The following is a 13,860-nucleotide window of genomic DNA, read 5'->3' on the forward strand; positions in this document are numbered from 1 at the left end:
GTTTCAGAAAATACTGCAAAAACTGAAGTTCATAGATAGCTTCTCAACTGTAGTATTTACTTAAGCAATACAGAATCAAACTGTTGGAGCTGCGTCTCCTCAAAACTATGGGGAAAGTAGCTGCCTCCACATATTGTCAGACAAGTTTATTAAGCTGGTTTATATTGAAAATAATACAGAAGAAACCCCCATATTACTGTGCTCAGATCCTGCAACAGCACTTACCTACAATGAAGCATTCTTGAGTATGAAATAAACACTGCATGTGAAGACATTTAAAAGTTTAAAAAGAAACACAACTGAAAGTGTATTTCTCTCATATACTAAAAAAAAATCCTTTTTGTACAGTGCTTTTAGTTTTCAATATTATTTTAATTACACTTTTCAACATATAAAAATAAACCTAAGGTACAGGCTGAAAGCTTTTTTTCTGTTTACATAATAGCAAACAAAATTAAGTCTTAGATTCTCTTTAGGTAATAACGCTAATGATATCTCAAATTTCAACTGCCCACACTCCAATCTCTGGTGAGAAAACTATGTCTTTCTGAACTAAGCGCCTACTGATTTACATTATTTTAGCCGTTTACAGATCTCAGCATTTGTGTCACTAAGTCCAAAAGTATGGTAACACCAAAGGCAATAATCGATTGCTATAAAACTGAAAGTACCACCAAGTGGCAGGTGGGACCCATAATATGTCCTAGTTTGCAAGCCTTTGTTCAGAATTCACATATTTTAACATTATTTGTTTTACTGTCATAATACAATTTTCACAGTAAAATTTACAAAATTCAAGATTATTTTTGTCTGGTGGATTGGTTTTTTTTCCTCTAAGCGAATAGCTAGCAAAATTAAAATACATGAACTGTAACCTTCTTTCATTACAAACTAACAAAAAGACAGCGATGCAGAGATACTTCAGACCTAAAAGTAGGAGGTACGCACATCACTATGGCAATACCGCTTGACACGGTCATACACGTGAATGAAAAAAAAATAACACTGTAATAAGGACAGGCATGAAGTATACAATAGTTTGTATCATACAAAGCAGCTTTTACTTTTTTCCTCTTCCTTAGGCCAAAAGAAAATTGCAGAACTCCCTAAATCTAGTAACTCTTACGGAAGCCAAGGGCAGCACAGAGAAGCTACTACATAACAGGTCTGCAGAGTTTCAAAGTAATTTCAGATACTGCCATAGCTGTAAGCGGGGCAGAGAACTCCAGCAAGCAACGCAACGCAGGCCACCGGCTACGGAATTCACCCGCTCTGCAGCACAGGAAGCACTCGCAGGTGGCCACAGCTCATTTCAGAATCCCAGCTGAGCGCATGTCGCTGCCGTTAGCCAGCTCACGTAAAGCCAGTTCACACGTATCTGCATGAAACTGCCATCAAAAAAATTAGCAGGTGCCTAATGAGTAGCCATAACCCAGGTTTTGCTGATTTCTCAGGCGTTCTTCAGATGTTTCTAGTTTCCAACTGAAGCGCTTTTTCCCCCCACTTAGTTCTAATTTTGGAATATGAAAAACAGTATTCCTTACACACCATACTATTATCAGTGTCTGCAAACAAAATTTCATCCCTCACACCCGTGTAAACCTATAGGCGGACAACACTATTTTGAGCTTGGAATCCTGTTGTCTTCTGCCACCTCCTTCTTTCAGAATCCAAAGAAAAATCCTATCTGTTATGCAGAAATACTGCTGTGAAATAACTGTGGTCACTAATGGATACGTGCTTTACATGGTCTTAGCAAAATGGCACCTTAGCATCACTTTTCTGAGCAATTACGAGTCACAACATTTTCAAATAAAGGCTGACTCAAGTGAAGTTACACTTAAAACAACACAGCTATCATGAACTACACTGTTCTTAAAACGTCCACGCAATTTAATCTCATTTATCAAGGGCAAACCCAAACAACCTGACACGGCAGCTCAGCATGCAAAACTTGTTAATGACCAAGGCGATGGACTTCCAGTGGCAGATGGACACATTCAATGGATGATGCACACAATCCCATTGGAGCAAGCAGGAACTTCATTACTGTGCTACACTACCTGGTTTAAAAATGAGCTACCCTCTGCAGAGACAGGCATTTTACAGAAGAATAGCTCTCTCGTAGTAACTTTTTAGGAAAAAGGGAACTGTAAAACACCTAATACGAACAGACAGAACTTAACTACCTCACAGATTTGCAGAGTATTTACAAAGCAAAACCAGAAAATACAGCATTTGTAAGAAAATATGACTTGGGGTGGGGAGGAAATGTGTGTGTTTGGTGGTTGGTTGGTTTGGGGTTTTCTTTTTTTACCTTTTTTTTTTTAAAAAAACCCAAACCTTTTTGTATGGGAATCATTAATTCACATACAATGTAACAATGTGCTGCATATGGACTTACACATGTGATAAATTAGCTAGTAATGCTGCCATCCTTAACTATTAATTTCTAAAGGCATGTTTATTAGCTAACTGTACACAATCCTTTACATATTCTGTAACTGATATATAATAGAGCTATGCAATTTCAGGACAACAAAACTCAAGAAATCAACTAATATCAGCTGAAACATGACACACTGCAAGAATTCCAATTCCTCCCCAAGAAGAAACTTAGCTTTTCAAAGATATTATAAATAATACATGTATATTTTCACTGGTATCTACATTTCAAATCAAAGAAGCTGCCTGAATAAGACCAGATCAACTAAAAATATTCCTTTAATAAGTATGTACCAGCAGAAATTTCCCTCTAAAATACTTAATTTTATTAGTGAAATGGTACCAAAGATAACAAGTATACAAACAATCTCTTTGCTCTATGCTACTTACACATCATAAATAAGACAGCTGTTGTTGCAAGACACAATCCTTCACAGTCTTCCTGTAAGCATACAGATTTGTCATTCTTTTATCAGAATAAGCTGTTTACCAGCCAACAGCATGTGGCTTAAACATCACAAAAATGACTGTCTATACTTTACATGGTAAAGCATTTTCCATAGTCTTAAACGTACACAGTGGCAAGAACATTAAATCCTACTGAAAATGAAGAGTGATTAAGTAGCTTCACAATCAAACTGTGTTTCATTACCTTAGGAATTGGGCAAATATTTCATTCCTTGTAATATGTTTTCTTTTTTTTTTTTTTTGAAGAATTGACTATGCAAATGAAAAGGAAAACAAATGGAAAGCAAATAGTGAATATGCTGTTAAGTTCGGGTTTTAACTGAAAGAAATAACTCTTCCCATGAGGTAAGGCAATTAAGTCATTTGATTGTATTAAGTTGTATTAAAAATAATCTACTCGATTTTAGGTATAAGTAAGTTTTAAAGGTATGACTCTTACGAAATCTCATGTAACCAATTAAATTATTCAGAGAACACAAGCCATGTTTTACCTTGACAAAAATATCTGCTTTGTCATTCTCTTCTTACATCCTTTCTCCCCAAAGGCTGAAAAAACAATCTCTACCATATAACTCCTGTGTTAATTAGAACTTTCTTTCCCCAATTATTTATCTCCCCTTCTTTGCATACAATTCCTTTTACATCACCCAACAGCTATCAGAGAAGATGATGGAGAGGTAACAATTAAGGCCATCCAAATGCAGGTTACGTGTCTAAAGGGCTGTCTTTGATGCAGGTGATCATAAAATGCTTTGTATTCAGCTACTACTTTTGTACAGTGGTGGTCCCCAAACTGCATCTTTAATCTATAAATCTCTTCTAAAAATAAAAAATAAAAGTAAAAATGGCGATTTAGTATTTTAACAAGTGAATCAATCGTTCTGGCAAGTCACTTGCATTCTTGTCTACAGTATGGTGGTGGCAAAATAGCAATAGAGATCATGTAAGATTTAGCTGAAAATGAATAATAACACATACCTTTCTAGAAAATACCACATTTTAAGAAGGCACTAAAGCTTCTGCTTGTGCTCCCGTATTTTTTAAACAAATAAGAAAAATTTATTTTCATAATGGCACCTGTACTATTTGCAGCTGAACAGACACACTGCAGTATGGCTAAAAACACAGCTGTAATTTCTGATAATATCATACAGATGTGCTCACTTCTGGAAGGACAAAAGAAAAAAAAAAAACCAAAACAACCCCAAAATAACTAAGTAAGCTAACCTATCATCTATAACATGGCAATGTTCCTCTTAGGAACAGAAAAGTAGCATGCATTGTTCAAATACTTTAAAAGAAATATTAATTTTAGGGATATTAGTAAGAAATTCTTTTAAATAATAAAAACCAAGAATCTCAAGCAGTGCGCAAATGAAAAACATACTAGTCAGGGGGTATTTAACATAAGAACCGTAAAACTATGTTTGTGTTTAAAAACCCTTTCCCTACAGTTGTCATTTACAACAAAAGAAAGTGTGTATATTTATGCACCATTTCCAAGCACATCAAACAGTACACATTGAAGTTTTTGCGGATTTTTTAACCCACAAGGTAAAACAATAGAAAATTCATCAACAAGCAGTATTTTAAACAACCTTCAATGCATATCTTCAGCTTTTTTGGGTAGTACAGGTTTACATCTTTCAGTTTCTACTTATTTGTAACAGCTTATGGCAAAACTTAACATAAATCATTTTACAAATAAGTACAGCCATCATGGAAATGCATGGGTTTTCAGAGATGAATAGTTCTGATGGCATCTGCCTTTTCATGGTGTAACTACTGGTCCGTGCTCTCTTGCTTTACAGCAAGAAGACAACAAAGCTATCACAAGAATTGGAAGAGCTACTAGTACTATCAACATGTTCAGGTTGATTGCTTTGACATTTTCTTCCTCATTCTGGGAAATAAAAAGCTTTGGATTGCGTTCCTTAGTTGAATCAGAGGTCCATTCTTTGCTTTAAACCTCTTCCATTTTAATTGAGAGGTCTTCTTCATTTGGTTGACAGTTCCCATTCTGTTGTACTTTGACTTCATCTGTCCTTTGTGTATCTCTGTTGTCTACTTCCTTGTCAGTTTCTGAATTCTGATCCTCTTTAGTGTGATCTTTGTCCTACCAAAGATAAAATTATTTTACAAAAAAAAAAAAAAATCATCATCTTAACATTATAGGAAATGATTTCCGAACAACTCTTGGTATTTTCATTTTCTCAATTTTTACATGCCTATCTTATCTCGCAATTTTTAGAATAGGCGTGTAAGCGTCTTCTTTTCTTTTTTTAAAAAAGTTTTCTTTTCAATTGGCTGAAGTTAGGCACTCATAACAACTCACCATCCGAGAAATCATTGCTATAGTGTGATCTGTCTTTATCATCAACATCCAGAAAAAACAGAACAAGCAGCATCACGGAACCTATCAGTAACAGCTCCAGAAATCAAAATTTCATCATATTTTCTAAATAAAATAGGGTTAAAATTTTTCTTTTATATTTTTTGTCCGGTATCTCATGCATTTTAAGAGTTCTTGGGTAAGACAATTACTTAAGCATGTGGACCAAGTCACCCAAACCAGATGTTTTGTAACAGCTGAATAATTCTGAGTGCAACAAACTACTCTTTAAAGGCATGCTGCTTTTCAAATTCTATGACTGAACAATTTGAAGATGCTTCTTTTCTTAATCACATCACCTTCAATTTTGCAGGGCAACTCTTCCCCAACTCTTCAACTTTACTGCTGCAGAGTCCAATATGCAGACCAGGACCAAAGCAATCAGGGAGAGGCTGAACAGCAGTGAAAGTTTATTAAAAGAATAGTCTTTTCAGCTTGACAGCCAAGCTGTCCCTGAATGCTGCTCCTTAGTTACACAGTCTGCTTTCTGCCCGCTCGTACAAATAGGCAGCCAGCCAAGTCCTAACATATGGCACGGAACCGGAAAGAGAAACCAAAGCAAAGTCTTTCTGTAACCTACTCACACAAGCTCTTATAGGTCCAGTAAAGTTGAAACATGGAGACTTATCAAACTGGCCCACTAACACCAACTGTAGGCCTCCAACTGGCAAAAGCTAAACCCAAATGGTAATAATTTGGTAAGGAAAACAGGAGAAAAAGAAGGGAGGAGGAAAAGAAAGAAAAAGAGGTGAGGGAATTTCAATAATGGCTCCACTAGCATCACGTCACTCTGCTTATCATTTAGTCACATAGCTTACCTTCAAAGTAGCGGCGCCTTTGTCAGACTTCTCCTTTCCCTCTTTTTCTTTACTACTTTTTTTCTTGGAGGTGGAGCGTTCTCTTTCTCTTCTTTCATTATTTGTATCTCTTTCTCTTTTTTTTTCTTTCTTGTTTCTGTTTCACGAAATTTTTACTCAAATCAGAATTTAATCCAAACTTTAAACCATTTAACTGCAAACTAAACTCTCACCTGTGGGTTTTCCAAAAAAAACGCCAAAACGTAACAAAACTCCCTTCATAAAGACAAGGGGATTTTTTGATTGAAGAGAGATAAAGAGTGCATGTGTTTAGTACACAAGGTATTTGCAAAGAGAAAACAAAATTAATTTGTATTTGATTAAGGACTTTTACTGATTTGAAGCAAATTTGCATTGTTGACAGATTTGAAACTCTCTAGTTGAAAGCATACCAAAACTCAAACTGAAGAAGGTTTTTGTTTGGTTTCTTTTAATTTAAAACTGAATCATGCTGACCAACTGAAATCATCTGAGATGATTAGTGAAAAGGAAGTAAAACATTGAGAATACTGAAAATTCTTCCTGCTTTGCTCCTCATTAACCTTTATGTTTAAATCAAACTGACCTTCTCGGAGAAGGAGTTCGTGAAGACTTTCTTTTTGTTGTTTTGGATGTTTTAGGAGACTTGGAGAGACTTCTACTCTTCCTTTTACGCCTTTCTCTACAGGACCAAGAAATTCAAGATCATCAAAGAACAGAAATAATGAACCCAGGAACCAAATAAAAACAGAACAGTCAAGAAATATCCCTGAATTTAACATTATATACCACCAACAATATATGAACTTTACAAACCGAAAAAAAAACGTCCTATGTTTCAGTTTGGTGGGAGAAGAGAGGCTGGGAGTGGAGAAAAAAAAAGGTTGTGCCCTTTCAGATTTTAGTTTTTTGTTTATCCTCATATATTTGTACTTACACCTGATAACAGTGGCAACACACTGAATTCAGTGTGTTGAATCCTTTATTACATTAAATCACTGAATCCTTTATTACATTAGAGTTTCTTCACTCAGGAAAAAAATAATAGTTGAATGAAAAGCCACATTAACACAAAAGGCATAACTGGAGCAATATGAACTTAAAAACCTAACATTACAACCTGAAGATCACTGTAATTTCAGTTCAGGCTGACTGAAATTTAATTCCTAAATACAGGAACTAGCATTCCTATTGGTTTAGAAGCAAACAGTGCAAAATGAAGCTCAAGTTTTTGTCAAAATCAGAATAAATAAGTTAGTATCTGCTGTTTTCCTAGCAGTTCTTGCTCAATAAACAGAATGTTACCATTCCGTAACACACAGAAGAGCTTGTAGTATTTTACAACAGCTGTTTTAAATAGATATATGGAATTCGCTGAAGTTGCTGTTTTGGAGTCTGATCTTGAATAGATCAAAATATCATGTAACTGATTGCAAGCGTACTGAGGCACATGTTAAAATAAAGCAAAAACTGAGCCAGTAAAACTTCATTCAACATAAACGTAGAATCTATCTCTCTCAAAGTAAGATGATTTCTTCCTATCACCTCTTCACAGAGCAGGAAAAGCAAGCCGGAAGAACCACCAATGGAAAACAGGGAAGCTGAAGACTAATTGAGAGGGTACTTCAAGATATGGCACAAAAGCTACACTTAATGCATACCAGCTTTTGCAATTCACACCTTTTCGGTGTGGTTATTTAGAACTTCAGTATTTAGAAAGGTCAAGAAATCAACAGTTACTATGTAAATTACAAAAGGATATATTAAGATATGCCTAGTATCACTATCTGGATTGATACTCTGACCGTATCATCTACCGTGACTTCCTGAAGCTGCCCAGAACAAGATTTCTTAACCATTTTGTTCAGCAAGCTCTTAAGTTTGATTCGATCTTTGGTAAAGAAAATCTAAAGTGGCCTCAAAAACATGGAGAAAATAACACAACCACTGATCAGCTGTTTACTAGTTAAGATGCATCTCATTTTGAACATCTTCATATTTATCATCACTTTTCAAATGAGGATACTGGAAACTGATGTATTATTTTGCCAGTGCTCCCACTTGGGCTACATTGAGTACATCCCCACTTTATTTTGCTTTCCAGCACACATATCTGTGAGTAACCAAGTGCCTTACTAATTGTGTTCAAACTAGAAAGTGTTTACTCATGAAATCCAATTTTCAGGTTCTGCTTTTCATATTTCAAGTTGAAGAACTACAACTGTGTCTGACAGTATTTGTTCCCATCTCTATTACATTTGTCTATACAAAGGTTTTTGTGCACCTGCTTTTTAACACTCCAAAGCAATACTAATACAGCATACTTCAAGAACAGACAAGTCTGAACACTTTTATAGTGATCCTGTGTCTCTTAATCACATACAGAACTAACATTCTGTACCTATCTCCTCTGCTAGCCTGTAGATGTTTGTTGGAAAAGGAGCCAGATCCTACTCTTCCCCTGGTCCGTGTCTCTTCCTTCAGCTAGGAATCTCACAAATAGCCGTCTGATTTCTAGTACCTGCATGCTGTCTGTCAGGAAAGCAAGGTCAGTTGCCATATAGTTCTTAGAAGGTCCTGTATGTCCTAGTCCAACTTCACCTCTTCTCCTAAAAGGTGACTATTTGTCCAATATTTTACACTCATCAGGTAAAGGATTAGCAATCCAAACTCAGTGCAGCACTGTAAATCCAGGCAGCTGAAATGCTAGTTTTTGGATAATCTTCTCCAGAAAGGTTTATAACTGTCAACATCAATCACCAAAGTAAACAGGTACCCTAAATGCAGGCTAACTAGGACTCCGTAGCCCAATCTATTCATAATTGCTTTTCAGAGAATAACAGAATTGCTGAAGTTGGAACACCCCTCTGGAGACCATCTAGTCCAACGCCTCCCTCCCCAACCTTAAAACAGAGTAAACTAGAGCAGATTACTCAGGGTCAGTCTCCACAGATGGAGACTCCACAATCTCTCAGAGCAATTAGTTCCAGTTTGCTCAGAAAAAACACAATTTAAACATCAGAAAAAAAGCCTTTATTCCCCATATGTCAACATGTGCCTGCTGCCTTTTAGCGTGACACTGGCCCCCTGCAGAGAAGTCTGTCGCTATCTTTTTCACACTCTCCCATCAGGTATCCATACACGTCGATAAGTTGCCCCCCCAGCCTTTTCTACTCCAGGCTAAACAACCCCAGCTCCCTCAGTCTCTCCTTGTATGACAGTGCTTCAAGACCCTTATCAGTTTCATGGCCCTTCACTGGACTCACTCACACTGGACTATCTCTTGTATCAGGGAGCCCAGAACTGGACGCAGGATTCCAGATGTGGCCTCACCAGTGCTGAGAAGAGGGAGAGAATTGCCTTCCCTGACTGGCTCACAACACTCTGCCTAATACAGCTCAGCATACTGCTGGCTTTCTTGGCTGCAAGGACCCCTAGGTCCCTTTCTGCCAGCCAGCCTCCCAGCCAGTCAGCCCCCATGCTGTGCTGGTGCAATGGATTTGCTCCTTCCCCAGTGCAGAACTTGGCCTTTCTCTTTGTTCAACCCCATGAGATGCCTGTCAGCCCATTTTTCCTGTCTGTCGAGGTTTCTCTGAATGGCAGCACACTCCTCTGGCATACCAACCTCTCCCCCCCTCTTTTGGATGGCTCCACCAGAGAGAAATGGCACAAAAATCATCTACTTACTGTCCTCAAGGACTATACTATATGATTATGTGAAAGGCAAGCACCAGCAGCCCAACAAGAATCTATGTTGTATCAGGCATCATACAGAGCTCTTTGTAATCGATTTTACTTTATAGGAAAATCTACAAAACGGAAATAATACAAATTTAATTAATAAGAGACATGGTGATATTGATACACAAAAACTAGGGTGGTGCCTCACTGAACTGACAAGTTAAAAAAAAACATGAAAAGATTCTAAACAAACCTGCTGGAGCTACGAGATCTTCTTGAAGAGCTATAGCTTCTGGGGGGTGTTCTGGATTTCTTCTCTTTCTTCTTTTTATCATCTCTGTCTTTTTCTCTTTCTCGCTCCTTCTCCTTATCCCCATCTTTTTCCTTTTCTTTGTCTCTGTCCTTCTCTTTGTCCCCTCCTTTGTCCTTATCACCCTCCTTGTCCTTAATCTTCTCTCTCTCCTTCTCTCCTTCTTTCTCAGTATCTTCTTTTTCCTTGTTCTGGTCTACCTCTTCCCTGTCTTTTTCCTTCTCCTTATCTTTCTCCCTTTCCCTGTCCTTATCTTTGTCTTTCTCCTTGTCCCTGTCCCTATCTCTGTCTTTGTCTCTGACTCTCTCTCGATCTTTGTTTCGCTCTTTATCTCTCTCCCTGTCCTTCTCCCTGTTTCTCTCTTTATCTCGCTCTCTTTCCCTGTCTCTGTCTCGGTCTCTCTCCTTCTCCTTGTCTCTGTCTCTCTCTTTCTCCTTTTCTTTGGCCTTTTCTTTTTCCTTGACCTTTTCTTTGTCTCTTTTCTTGTCCCTGTGAAAAGCCAAACACAAAGCCATTAATTCATCTGTGAACTTTCCAATTAAAATCACAACTCTTTAGCATACATTAGTTGCTCAAGATAAAGTATGCATCTCTGTTGAAAAATAGTAACTATTCAATATTTTAATTCCCCCCCTGTTCATCATGAGGGAAAGGTTATATAGCTAGTAAAAATTTGGAAATCAAATTGGAGAAGGGGAGGCCAAAATCACATCAAACTGTGATCTTCAGAGTGATGTTATTACACTTTGAGATAACATGTCTGCTCACAGTCGTGTTATTATACATACACAGATGTTCTACACTTTGTGTCAGGAGTGAGACAAACTCTACTATCTGTAAATCCACTCTTTACTAAAAGTGTGTCCACATAAAGTGGACTGCAGATTAACCACCCTGACATGTACAATGACAGCTGTCTGACAGAAGTCTTTACAGTGTTCTCTCACACAGATATCCTGGAACTGTTCGGAAGTCCAACAACAATTAATACCAGAAATAAAAAAACAGGGATAAACTTTCACCAAACAAATTCCCTCAAAAGGCAAATGTAAGGTCAAAACTCAATCAAGACAATTCAACCATCTGTAAGCTCATCAGATATTTGAAAACTATTGAAAAATTGTTAATACAGTAAAAACAGAAGCATTGATAAGAGAACAAGTCAGCTGCTTTGCAACAGGTTTTTATGAACATATGTTCATAAAAAGAAGAACAGTGAGGAAAATTCCAACTGATGATCTAGTCGTCAAGCCAAACAAAAACTGATTAGATCAGAACTCTGGCTGGTAGATTACATTTTGGTATAGGATTCTTTGGAAGTGTGAGACCCCATCCTTCCTTTCTAGCAGAGAAGACACATGACTCCTAGACCTGCCTCTAGGACATATGAAAATGAACAATTGTTCAGAGAGAGAAACAGGAGAAAGCACAAGAGGAGAAATTAATTAGCAGACCTTTACACGCCCAAGAGAATCAGACTGACAGAAGTTGCTGTGTCTATTGCTATCAGTACCTATTCTAAGATTTTTAAAAGATTCTCAAAGAGACTCCTTCACATGTGAAAGGCCCTAAGCACAGCCTCCACCTTTCTTCAATGGAAGAAGTGTTTGGCTGTATCTTCTTCTCAACTGCTAATAAATAGTAGGCTGTTGTATGCTCTGTGACTTGAGAACTTTGGTTCCCATCAGGTTTTGGCCAATACTTCTTTAGATGTCTCAAAGAAGGAAAGTAAGATCATAAAGAAGAAACAGCATGCAATCCCTGCCATAGCAAAGTCTCACAATGACCCACAAAATGCCTTTCAGTTAATTCATCACAGAGATTTCATTGGACTTCCCCCTTCCGGTGAGCAGATATCTCAAGAAGCTCCAAACATCAATGACAGAGAATCAAAATGGTCCATCAATAAAGCCCAGTTAGCTACATAGCGTATTCCTATTTCCATCGAGGTCTACAGATCTGCAGTTCTCTTACCCACAAAACTTCTTCCCTCAAAAAACAAGAGTCAACTGCACAACCAAAGTATGAAGCTCCCTTTAAACAAATTAGGGGAATTACAGAGATGAAACAAAAAGAGAAGTACCAAGACTTCTATTCATGAAGCTACTTTCACATGCAGTTTTGTTTTGTGGATATTCACTACTTCATCCCTCAGAAAATAAGGTTATTATCTTGTTGGAATTTTATAGTTCAATAATTACACAATCAGGCATAAAAAAATTAATAGACTAGGTAAAATATACATGTATTAGATCCTGGAATGCAAATATGCCATGTAACAGACACAGGCACATGTGCCCACAGCAGTGTACGGCCAATGAGGTAGCCAAAGGCAAAAATAAAAGCTCAGGCACAAGAACTTTTCACATGTTCTCAGAATGTGGGATCAAGTTCAGCCTGAATCCAACATTCTCAATAGATACAGATCGAACACGCAACATCCATTTTTTTGTGGGTTGCACAGGCTACACAGAACATTACTAATCTATTGGTTAGCCTGGCAATTAAAGTTATCTATTTTCAATCAGCTTCTATGTTGGTATAAATGTAGATTAGACTATTAAAGTTTAGGTACCTCGGTATGATGGTTTAACCACCATAGGCACCATGTGAGTTACTATGAAGAAAGTTAACTATATCCCAGCCCAAACCAGTACACTCAGCATTAAAATTTACTTTCTATTCTTTTCTCCTACAGACAAAGCCTAGAGACAGGCTAGAACATTTAGAGATTCCACCCTTTACCATCACCTAAAAAGTTTGTTAGATTTTTTTTTTGAAAACTCTGTACTGTGTGCTAAGAAGAACAGTATCATTTCTTAAGAACAGAACTCACCGAGAACGAGAGCGACTTCTTGATTTCCGCCTCTCCCTAGATCTAGACCGTTTTTTCAGGGGACTTCTGGATCTGCGTCTGTCCTTGTGTCTTGAGAGTGACCTGTTGCCAGATCTACTTCTATATGAACAATGACAGAAGAAATATACTTTAATACTGAAACTTCATAAAAATTAGGTCAACCAAAAAAGGAAAAAAATCCATAAATCTTCTCTCACTACATAAAGTTATACAAAGCTATACCTCAGTAACATATTGCCTACCAACATTTTTGCAAATATGGATACTTCATGCCTCACCAGGTGCACATGCCTCCTTTGAAACAATGCATCATTTAAGTAATACCCGTATTTCTTAATAACTTCCATGAACATCCCAGAAAATATTAGTTCAATCATATTAGGATAACTGTCCCTAGTAAATTACAGTGCATAAAATCTACTATAGCCAATTTCTAGCAGCTTGTAAAAATTATCAGTTACATTTTGTTTCTTTTCAGGCCCAGTCACTTATGCAGTCTTGGTCACCGAAGAAAGATGGCTTTAACTGGTCTCTTTTGCTTTGTTCACCAGCCTTACAATTTAAATGAACTTTAAAAAAACAAACCAAAACAAAAAAAAACCTGCTATCTGTGGTTCAGCATTTAGTCAAGTTGAAAGGATTTATTAGCATAGATTTCAATTATAAGAATTCTCAAGGAAAGGAATGAGCATTTACTACATGATAAACAAGGAATCCAAACAAAGTGCAGATACTGTGATAAAAATCCTATTAAAGTCTTCTGGTAAACATAGATAGTGTAGTCGCAGATTTGATGATGAAAATAAGACTTTTAAAGATGACTATATTTTTTTTCAAAATACTCCCTATATTTGGAAGATCATACTCCCTA

The 13,860-nt window shown here is 37.1% G+C and overlaps 1 protein-coding gene across 4 annotated transcripts in view; it reads right to left on the reverse strand.

The window, feature by feature from the left end:
- Nucleotides 1–2,748: 2,748 nt before the first annotated feature.
- The window catches only part of SREK1 (splicing regulatory glutamic acid and lysine rich protein 1), a 34,441-nt gene continuing 23,329 nt past the window's right edge, over nucleotides 2,749–13,860 (reverse strand). For all 4 annotated transcript variants that reach the window (XM_063321057.1, XM_063321060.1, XM_063321058.1 and 1 more), the window contains exons 8-12: nucleotides 12,969–13,088; nucleotides 10,076–10,621; nucleotides 6,728–6,823; nucleotides 6,124–6,259; nucleotides 2,749–5,029 (exon numbers count right to left, since the gene is read on the reverse strand). In XM_063321057.1, coding sequence (XP_063177127.1) covers nucleotides 4,877–5,029; nucleotides 6,124–6,259; nucleotides 6,728–6,823; nucleotides 10,076–10,621; nucleotides 12,969–13,088 — 1,051 coding nt within the window. In that variant the 3' untranslated portion in view covers nucleotides 2,749–4,876. The remainder of the gene's footprint in view (nucleotides 5,030–6,123; nucleotides 6,260–6,727; nucleotides 6,824–10,075; nucleotides 10,622–12,968; nucleotides 13,089–13,860) is intronic.

Source organism: Chroicocephalus ridibundus, chromosome Z (genome assembly GCF_963924245.1).
Source record: "Chroicocephalus ridibundus chromosome Z, bChrRid1.1, whole genome shotgun sequence".
NCBI classification, from domain to species: Eukaryota; Metazoa; Chordata; class Aves; order Charadriiformes; family Laridae; genus Chroicocephalus; species Chroicocephalus ridibundus.